At 35.6% G+C, this 10,860-nt stretch overlaps 1 protein-coding gene across 6 annotated transcripts; it reads left to right on the top strand.

Annotated features, from left to right (window-relative positions):
• The first annotated feature begins 4,370 nt into the window (after positions 1–4,370).
• LOC133295277 (universal stress protein PHOS34) lies at positions 4,371–9,178 on the top strand. 6 transcript variants are annotated; one of them, XM_061494085.1, is made up of 4 exons: positions 4,371–4,797; positions 5,557–5,675; positions 7,476–7,572; positions 8,539–9,178. In XM_061494085.1, the coding sequence occupies exons 1-3, from the start codon at positions 4,474–4,476 to the stop codon at positions 7,570–7,572; spliced, it is 540 nt and encodes a 179-aa protein (XP_061350069.1). In that variant the 5' UTR covers positions 4,371–4,473; the 3' UTR covers positions 8,539–9,178. The 6 variants fall into 6 exon arrangements, with proteins under 6 accessions (XP_061350069.1, XP_061350067.1, XP_061350065.1 ...); XM_061494083.1 differs by having other exon boundaries at positions 5,554–5,675; positions 8,907–9,178; XM_061494081.1 differs by having other exon boundaries at positions 5,554–5,675; positions 8,638–9,178.
• Positions 9,179–10,860: the final 1,682 nt, after the last annotated feature.

The following is a 10,860-nucleotide window of genomic DNA, read 5'->3' as shown; positions in this document are numbered from 1 at the left end:
CTCATGTTAATCAGGCTACTGAGTCTTTGTTACCTCTGCCACCAGACCTTTCTGATTTGCCTCATCCACCATATTCACCTATCCATCCCCCTTATGATACTCCAATTCACACTATCATGTCACCCTTACTCCAGCCACTTCCCCCTGATATGTCTTCTGATTCATCCTCACCATCCAATTCCCAGCCTCCATCTTCTGCATTACCACTCTTACCAACCACAGACTCACCTACTAATGACCCCTTGGACACTATTTCGCATTCTGAAACAAATTCTCCCATGCTCCGAAGGTCTTCTCGATTGAAAGCTATTCCAAGTTACCTTAAGGACTATCACTGTGGCCTTTCTGTCAATCAGCTGTATCCATCTTCTTCAGGTACATCTTGCTATCCTTTATCTCATTTTCTGTCTTATGATAAATGTAGTCCTCCATATCACCATTTCTGTTTAAATTCATGCACACACACAGAACCACACACATATTCCCAAGCTGTCAAACACACAGAATGGCAGCAAGCCATGCAGAATGAACTCACTGCTCTGGCTCAGAATCAGACTTGGACCCTAGTGCCTCTTCCTCCTAACAAGCAGCCCATTGGATGTAAGTGGGTTTATAAAATCAAGTTTCATTCTGATGGAACTATTGAACGTTATAAGGCACGCTTGGTTGCCAAAGGATTTACTCAACAAGAAGGGGTTGACTATTTTGATACGTTTTCCCCAGTAGCCAAACTTACATCTGTTCGAACACTCCTTGCGGTGGCTGCTATCAAGGGCTGGCATCTTGTTCAATTAGATGTGAACAATGCTTTTCTTCATGGGGATCTCCATGAAGAAGTTTATATGCAAGTACCACCTGGACTTTCTGTATCACATTCCAATGTTGTTTGTAAATTGCAAAAGTCCCTTTATGGATTAAAACAGGCTAGCCGACAGTGGTATGCAAAGCTGTCTTCTGCCTTGATCACCTTGGGCTACCTTCAAACCAATGCTGATCACTCCATGTTTGTCAAACAAACTGCTTCCGCTTTCACAGTCCTTCTAGTATATGTTGACGATATTATACTTTCTGGCAATTGCATCACAGAAATCAACAAAGTCAAATAATTCCTTGATGATTCATTCAAAATTAAAGATCTTGGTCATCTTCGTTATTTTTTAGGCCTTGAGGTCGCAAGGTCCAAATCAGGCATTATTTTGAATCAGCGGAAATATGCCCTCGAATTGATTTCTGATGCTGGTTTGCTTGGAGCTAAGCCTGTCTCCACTCCAGCTGATGCTCTGTCCAAGTTATCCCGTACACAAGGAACTTTGTTGCAGGATCCAGCCCCTTATAGACGTTTGGTCGGTCGTCTTCTTTACTTGACTACTACTCGTCCTGACATAAGCTTTGCGGTTCAGCAATTGTCTCAGTTTGTATCTCAGCCATCTGATGTTCACATGAATGCTGCCCTTTGAGTTCTTAAATATCTCAAAGGTTGTCCATCTACTGGTTTATTCTTTTCTGCAACCACTTCTCTTCAAGTTCGCGCTTTTGCTGATGCTGATTGGGCATGTTGCCCAGACACCAGGAAGTCCATTTCTGGTCAATGTTTGTTCATTGGCACGTCCCTAGTTTCCTGGAAGTCTAAAAAGCAATCTACTATTTCACGTTCATCATCTGAAGCTGAGTACCGTGCTCTAGCTAGTCTTTCCTGTGAGCTCCAATGGCTCCAATACCTTTTCCAGGATTTACACCTGCCATGGCTTACTCCTGCCTCAGCTTACTGTGATAATCGTTCTACCATTTATTTGGCACATAATCCCACCTTTCACGAGCGCTCGAAGCATATCGAGATCGACTGTCATGTTACTCGTGAGAAGATCACTTCTGGTTTGCTTCGTCTTCTTCCAGTGAAGTCCTCCGACCAGCTTGCCGATGTCTTCACGAAGCCTATGTCCACTCCTCTGTTCTCTCATTTTATCTCCAAGATGGGCCTTGTTGATGTTCTACGGCCATCTTGTGGGGGGGGGGGGGGGTAACACCAGATATGCAGTCCAAGTTACAACCAAAGCCCAAGTTATTACAATGGCCCAATGAACTCAGTCTTATGGACCCAGCCATTGCTGACGTGGATGATAAAAGCTTTGCAGCAACTAATCACGACAGAAATAGAAACTGATTTCTGAATTGATTTCTGTTTTCATAGTTAGTTACAGTTCTAACAATTTTTCCCGCCTTTTCGTTTCTATTCTTATAGCGTTCTTTATCTCATATATATATATGAGTTCGACCTTGTAATGATTATTATGCAGTAATGAGAATTTCCTTTATTTTTGTTAAAAAGTATTAAATTGTTCAATAATCAATAAGTTCAAGACTGAACTTGCATTCAACAATCAACTTGGATTGCAAATCCTAAGGAACAATACTCTGTTTTATCTAAGAGCAAAACTAGATATTCTGTTCATGCTGTGGATTCTGAGCGTAGGCACGTAACGGAGTTTGCAATTGAGTTTTGAAGTGTTTGGTTGCAAAGAAAGAGTACGAAAATGTATTTGTTCGCTAAGAAAGAGTAAGAAATGCTAGAGAAAGTTTTTTGCTCCTAGAAAAAGAGTCTTCGGATTCTAGGGGAGAAAATAAATTTGTGTAAAAAAAAAGAAGGGGGAAATGTCCCTACAAAAATAAAAGAAAGAAGGGAAAAAGAATAAGAGAGAAAAGAAAAATTTGTGTCAACTGATGGATAATAATTTCTGTGGCAACAGTAGAAACTGTTCTCCCAAAAATAATAATAAATCGATAACTTTAATTGTGGGTTTACCGATGGTTTGGTTGGCCCAAGCCTCCAACCTTAGCCCATATAATTTTTTAAGATATTTGAGTTACGATATAAAAAACTAATGATTACAGGGAAATGTGTTTTTTATGTTACATGACAAAAATCAAACCCTTTTATAAGCAATGTTTTCAAAATCGAGGGGATGGTAGAAACATAAATTCTAGAAACGATACGAAACATAAAATTTGTACATAAGGTCAAGATACAATTTTATTTATATATATATATATATATATATATATATATATATAATATCACATAAGTCACTATTCAAAATTCAATGAAGAACTTTATATTTAAAAGATATAAGTCTTATAATTATATAAGACATAAGTCCAAAAAAACATAAAAAAGAGTTGAGAAACTCCTACAAACAAGTTCTAAAATATCAAAATAATAAAATTTAATAACTTCTAAATTATATCAATTAATTCAAATCAAACACATAATTTTGCATTAGTTGTATGTTCTCAATGTCTTTTTCTCTTGTTCCTATAACACGTTCATTTGGAATAAAACATAATAGATTTATTCAAAATCCACCTTAGCTTTGTACTTCAACTTTTCACCAATGGCTTCACCCTCTTCTTTATCTGCAATAGCAACCTCACGCGATGTTTTTTTTTTCTTTTCAAATAACTAGAAGAAGATACTATGTATTTTAATTTGAGAAAAATAAAAAATAGTTTTTTTTTTAAAAAAAAAACTGGGTTAAAAATTGACCCGATTCATGTTTTTGACCCGGTACAATTTTTGGTTTAAGTAAAAACGCAATAACTTGCGTTTTTAATTTATCATTTTTATATTTTTGTACGGAGTTTTTAGCAGTTTTTACTTACTTGCATTTTAACACGTATCACTTGAGTAAGTTTTTATTTATACTAATTTTTTGACAATAATAATTACAAGAGCTCTAAAATAATGAATTATATAAGAATAACCTGCCAAACAATTTGTGTGAACTTCAAATAACAAAAGAAGAAAACTAATTTACCAAAAAAAGAAAAAGAAAACTTAAGAATGAATAATAAAATAAGTTTGAATTTACTTGAACTCTTTAGACAATTTTGATTTATTCGATGAAAAAACATCAATAGGATAACGCAACAACAAAATTTTAAATAAAAAAAATCATATTAAAGACAAAAAATAAGAAGGTTAGCGTATGCGTATGGGGAGTAAGGATAGGGACTGGGGACCTTGAGTAGTTCGGGTTGTTGATGCTTAGAAGGTAAACCTGTTTACACTCAGTTAATGTTGATTTTTTTTATTTTTTATTTATTTATTTGTAAAACAAGTTAATGTTGATTTAGATGTGATGTATTATGTATATGAGGCTAGTAAAACTTTCACGTAAACTTGAGTCACTCAACGTGTATTATCCTTTTTTTTTTAATGATGACATAAGTCCCCACGAATCCACGTAATCCGTCACATAAATTTATGTCATTAATGACGTGAATAAAATAATAGTATAGTTGTACCCAAATTAAAAAAAAATAAAAAATCAACTGCGATTAAAAAAGTCCAAAGCAAAAGAAGCATGGTCAAAGAAAAGAAAAGCAGAGGGGAGAGAGAGAGAGAGAGAGAGAGACGAAGAGAATTGAATTATCTGGTCAATCTCCGAAGTGAGAAGCGAGGAGAATCGATTAGTGATGTCGAAAAGTGGAAAACTTGGTTGCGTGGTGGTGGCGGTGGATGGCAGCGAGGAGAGCATGAACTCTCTGCGGTGGGCGCTGGAGAACCTTAAGCTCAGATCACCTGCACCCGATTCCACCGATGCTGGTTGTTTCGTCATCTTCCACGTCCAATCACCGCCTTCCATCGCCACCGGCCTCAATCCCGGTGCCATCCCTTTCGGTGGTCCCACTGACCTTGAAGTTCCCGCGTTCGCTGCAGCCATCGAAGCTCACCAGAAGCGAATCACTGACGTCATACTTGATCACGCTTTGGGAATTTGCTCCCAATTCAATCTCACTGTAGGTTTTCTTTTCTTTTCCTTTTAATTTAAATTTCACAATGCTCTCTGTCGTGCCAATTTATAAACAGCAATTAGATTTAAAATAAAGGAATTGGCTGAAGTCATTTATGTATTTTCCCGGCTATCTGTTCTTTGAATTTCTAGGATAATATATCTATTTTGTGCGTGTAGTATTGTTAATTATGGAATAAATTTAGTGCTCAACATTTTTCATCTTCTCTTCTTTATGTTTGTGAATCATTTTTCTTTGTCAACGGTGTTTACCAGCACTAAATTAGATGTATTTTCAAGGAGACAACTATTTTTTGGTCGTTCTCCCTTGAATTCAACCTTTGGCTGAGCTGAGGAACTCTGGCAGGGGAGTGGCATTGGCATAGTATGAAAATTGGCAGATTAAATGACACCGTAGGACGCCAATTATTTGAGCAAGTGTTTCATTTCAAGTTGTTGTCAGTACTGTAGTCTTTTAATAATAGAGTTTCTTTTTTTTTAAAAAAAAAAACTTATATAACTTGTGTCAATAGTCAATAATACAGTTTGAATGTGATTTGCAGGAGATAGATGTCGTTTGTTTTGTTTTTGGAAGGATAAGGCTCCTTGAAAGTGCATTTGTCTTTAAATTGCACAAGTTATAAGGGTGTATTTATCACTTTGAATTTTACTTGGTTACTTACTTGTGTAATTTAAAGATAAACTTATTTAGAGGAGTTTTTTCCATTTTGGAATTATAGGATTGACTTTTCTCTATTTATAGCAGGGGAAGGTCAAGACCCATGTTGTTGTTGGAGATCCAAAGGAGAAGATTTGTGAAGCCGTACAGGATTTGCATGCTGATGTGCTTGTGATGGGGTCTCGTGCATTTGGACCTATTAAGAGGTAGAAATTAACTAGGGCCAAATCTTCATAATTGCCAGAAAGTATGACATAAATTTGCAATAGCACGTGGCATACTTTTTGGTAGTTAGCCTGAGTAGAATAGCACATATCACAAAATGACTTGATAAACAATCTTGACGATTTTTCCCTATATGGGAATATTGACAAGTGCTAAGACATTGTAGAATGTAATACTGGGAAAGAACTTGAATTTTCACACTTACATGTAGTTAATCCTTTCCTAATAAAACTTTCCAATTTGTTGGCAATATGATAATAGCAAATAACAACTCGACCAGCCACACAAACCCAGTCCATTGGGTCAGCTTCTAAGGTCAAGTAGAGGGGTTACATCCCTTCATCCCTAAAGTAAGACAAATGTTATCTCACGTACCTCATGCAGCAAGTGAGATGCTTTCCTCACACCTAGTGGAGCCCATAAGGATAGAAATGATTATGTCTCTCTCTCTCTCATTATTAGAGAATCTAATGAGATTTTGGGATACACCACCCCAAAAGCTAACTCAAAGGATAGGAATGCCCAAGGCCTTATAAACTCCACATTAGTTGTCCATACAACCAATGTGGGACTTCAAGTCTCATACCTTGCAAATGGGATCGTAACATTCCACCACGCTCCGCAGCCCCGACACCCACGCAGGCTGGATTTGCGCTAGTCTTTTACTAGCCCCTGGCGAACACAGCAATGGCAGTGTAACCACCCGCGCCGCTCGAGTGCAACCGGGAGACATAGTGGAAGGCTCTGATACCATTTGATAAGACCTTTGGATGCACTATCCCAAAAGCTAGTTCAAAAGATAGGAGTGTCCAAGGCCTTATAAACCCCACATTAGTTGCTCATACAACTAGTGTGAGACTTCAAGTCCCATACCTTGCAAATGGGATCGTAACATTTCACCACGCTCCGCAGCCCCGGCGCCCTTGCGGGCTGGCTTTACGCTAGTCTTTTAGTAGCCCCGGGCGAACACTGCAATGCCGGCGTCACCACCTGCGCCGCTCGATTGCAACCGAGAGATGTAGTGGAAGGCTCTGATACCATTTGATAAGATCTTGAGATGCACCATCCCATAAGTTAGCTCAAATGATGGGAATGTCCAAGGCCTTATAAACTCCACATTAGTTGCCCATACAACCAATGTAGGACTTCAAGTCCCATACCTTGCAAATCGGATCGTAACAGAATCTTCTTCACCTATGAATACCCTTTTTCTCCATTGAAGAGGTATTTTTTGCATACTCATTCTACTTGCTGCCGAAATACAGCCACAGAGCCGCCACGACCTATACTCTTCCCTTGATTCTAAACTTCTGCTTGAGATCCACTCACGGTGGTTCTCCTGTTGAGCTTAGATTGTTCATACCTCTACTTCTTTAGATCACAGAGACATTGACATACACTTCATGAGGAAAATAGACCTAAATCTACCACAGTAACATTTTACAACTACTGCAGAGTGATGCTGCGATTTTACAAACCCTTGCTGAATAGGCCAATAGAGTTAAAAAGGCCTTCAATATTGTGCATAACCAACTGCTGAACCTTCAATTTGTTTTCTTAATCTTCACTCATTTATCTGCAGAGATAGATCTGCTTCCATTAACATTTTTGGCATTAGAGCAAATGCAGCAAATGCTCAACTTCTTTTACATCAGTCCCGGTCTCTTTTGTTTTGGTTCTTGTTTTAAAAGATTTGAATTTTGAATTTTGGAGAGGGAAAACCTGTGGACACGCCTCCCATAATGCTTCTCTTTTTTCTTTTCTTTTTTTCTGCCTTACAGGATGTTCCTGGGAAGTGTTAGCAACTACTGCGCCCACCATGCTCAGTGCCCAGTCATTATCATAAAGGAAAAGGACATTGTCAATAAGAGAGAATAGGTACACTTCTACTATGCCATCATGACTCTTGACGAGGTCTGGCCGCATTTTTATGTTCATCCCCTTAAGTTTTTTAGGATTTAAGAAAAGAGTATTACAGTTAATTTTGGCACAAGCGGATAAATTTTCTGACTTCTTAAGCCTAATATACTTGATAACTACCCTCCATACTATTGAATTTCAAATCTTCAATACTTACCTTGCAGCTAATAGTTGAATTTGGCTGTTAGAATTATTAGTAGTCTACTTAAAGTCTTAAATGAAAGGTGACATGGAATATATATTTTGCTTTTGGATGAGTGTTGCGGAAGTAATATATTTTGGTTCTGTTTTTCACACTATTCTTTTTATGTAAGTTACTTACTAAAAATAGATTTATTGTAAATAATGATTTATTTAAATTAGGGTTTCTATCCAATATATAAAGGTTTCTGAAGGCTATAAGAGAATAGATCAGTTTTTCTTATTAACAGAAGTTTTCTTCCAATTTCCCTAGTTGCTATTTGCTAACTAGAAGACTTACCCTAGTTTCCCTATTTCTCTTTGTCCATCCTTTTTTCTTCCTACTGCTATAGATCATACATCATCAGAATCAACTGATAGATCATAATTGATAGATCATACATGCATAATCCAATGATTAGATTTGATCGTCTCATTCTCACAATTTGATATGTCCTTTTTTATATATTGAGATTCCTTTAGTGACCTTTGTTTTTATTAGGGTGATATTATCCTTAGCAACTAGTAGTCATCATTTAGCCATGTGTCCATTTAATTAAAATATATAAATACAAAAAAACTCGAGGTTTTTAATATTTACTCTTTCTCATTATTTTCGATATTTCTGATAGTTGTTTTTATATCTTTGGAACTCTTTTGTTACAACAGAGTCTTGCATCACTTACAAATTACAAAGTAGTGGGGTTCTGAAATAATTTTGATTGCATCTTTTGGGTTCTTTAGGTGTGTTGCCACATTTCAGTTCCTGATGCTGTATCCCTGCTTGCCCAATTAATTAGGTCAAAAGCTTTTTCATAATTGGGTTTTGCATACTTTTACCAGACCTGTGCTGTAGCTCAGCTTTGAAGCTCTTTTTGTTTTGCCAATGCTGGTCACATCCTGGTACAAGTACGTGTTTTCTCTTTTTGTGGACAATGCTGCTGTGTGTGAAATTCTTGAAGTTAAGAGTGCTTTTCTCCTGTGCTAGTACAACTTTGTTTGTTGTCGCAAGTGGTTCAAAGAGATATTTGACTTCAGAAACTCTATATTCTTTTTTAATTTCTACAATGTTGTTGTACACAAATGTTGCATTACTATTGCTCCTTGTTCAGCCAGTTCTCGTGGGGATCTGAAACAAACTGGCCAGTAGTCACGTTGAATTTTCAAATTGGGAAGGCCACTTGTGCTGGCTGCAGCCTGCACTGTCTCTGAGGATATGGATAGGGTGTCATGCTTAAATTAATGTTTATGTGATTTATGACAAAGAAATTTAGAGTGCCATGATATTGTTGTTGATTAACTTCTTATGGGAAGGGATATACATATGGTTGAATAATTATTTGTGGAATGTGAATATGACTAATTCAACGGTTGAATTGTTTCATATTGTCTTAATCACACACACACATATGTGTGTGTCTATATATATATATATATATATATATGAGGAAGGATATTCTCACTACCAACTTACTACCTATCTAATCACCATTAGATTAACATTTTTTATCTCTTCAAATTTTTTTTAGCATTCTCTCTCTTTGATCCAATGGTGATTAGATATGTAGTAAGTTGGTAGTGAAAATTTTTGGTAATGAGAATATTCTTTCTCTCTCTATATATATAAAAGAGAAACAGAGACACACACATGTATATATAGTTGACATATATTTATATATTTTTTAAACTTTTAGTTTAAATAAAGTTGTACTTGATTTTATAATTATATGAAATTTTATCTTGATTTATCTCAAGAGAATTTACAATCTAATATATGTATTAATGAAATTTACGTTAAAAAAAATACGTTATTTAATAGTGTGCCAAGAGCTGCACTTGGAGTAAGAATTTACGACGAAAAAATTGACATAGGAATTAGTGTTTTTTTATATTCGTGTTGGAATTCTTGAGTCAAACGCAAACACAATAATTTATGGGAAAAATGTTTGTTCTTTTAAATGATACAACTTATATCTTTTCACTCTCACAAAGAAGTGAGATTTACACCTTTATTTTTTTTGTCCACTCTTTATCTTCGTTTATTTATCTATTTCTCTCACTTAAAATGACACAACTTTACATCTTTTAAAATGATACACACTTTACCCATAAGTTGTGTTCGAATCTCTTCAGTATCACCTTTGGGAGGGGTTTAAAGTTTTAATTTTGAATCTGCCCCGAATCGAATTAGTTGCAAAGCAATGAACAGATTGAAATATTTCAAAAAAAAAAAAAAATGAATAAAATAGATTCGGTAGAATCAACCCCATGTGAGTCTGATCAAACTCGAATTTGACTAGTTGTTGAACCGATAGAAAAATAAAAAAGTATTTCCCAAAAAAATTCTTTTTAAAATTCCATAATTTATGATTTTGTTCTGATTCCCGAGTGTCAAATATAACACATAATATCAAATATAATTAAACATAATTACACTGATAGTGTTGTTTAGAAACTCAATCATGGTTAGCCTTTCCCATGTTGTTGTCATGAAAATCAATCCTAGTGGAATTTGGATCTTCTTATGTGAATAAGTGGTCATGTAATCATGTTATTTCATCATAATCACTAGTTTAAAAATTATACACTTTTCTCTTTTTTATCTCATCATTAATGAATGAAAATGAGTGGTTGTGATGAAATAACATGTCCACATAATCACTTTAATGAAATAACATTAAACTAAGGAAAAATATACTCCTCTTGGAGAATATTTTTTTATTCTACACATACATTGATTTTTGTGTTTTTTTTTTTAATTTTTATAAGTAGATGAGTTTTACACATGATTATGTCTATAGTATGAAATAACCTCTCTTTTATTATATGAGATTAATAAAGCCCTTAGACTAAATAGTGTAATATTGTTGGTTTAACCTGGTGGCCACCTATGATGCACGGACACTGACACGGGATACGGGACACGACACGACACGTCGACATGTTAGTTCTAAAAAATGGCATATTTTGACACGTTGAGACACGTTTTGATATTAAATAATATTTTTAATATATATAATATAATTTATATTTTATAGATATAACAGTCCATAATAAGTCATATAA

The sequence above is a fragment of the Gastrolobium bilobum genome, unplaced genomic scaffold, assembly GCF_033153095.1.
Source record: "Gastrolobium bilobum isolate Gb01-03AN ecotype WA unplaced genomic scaffold, APGP_CSIRO_Gbil_v1 utg53647, whole genome shotgun sequence".
NCBI lineage: Eukaryota > Viridiplantae > Streptophyta > Magnoliopsida > Fabales > Fabaceae > Gastrolobium > Gastrolobium bilobum.
Note: the sequence above shows the minus strand (reverse complement) of the source record. Positions and strands in the feature narration are given on the sequence as shown.

Bases quoted from the DNA above. Each gene is read 5' to 3' on its own strand.
- LOC133295277 (XM_061494083.1), top strand. From the start codon at position 4,474: ATGTCGAAAAGTGGAAAACTTGGTTGCGTGGTGGTGGCGGTGGATGGC. The intron at 4,798-5,553 runs GTAGGTTTTCTT...CTCTATTTATAG, and splicing joins GCTCCCAATTCAATCTCACT to CAGGGGAAGGTCAAGACCCA. The intron at 5,676-7,475 runs GTAGAAATTAAC...TCTGCCTTACAG, and splicing joins GCATTTGGACCTATTAAGAG to GATGTTCCTGGGAAGTGTTA.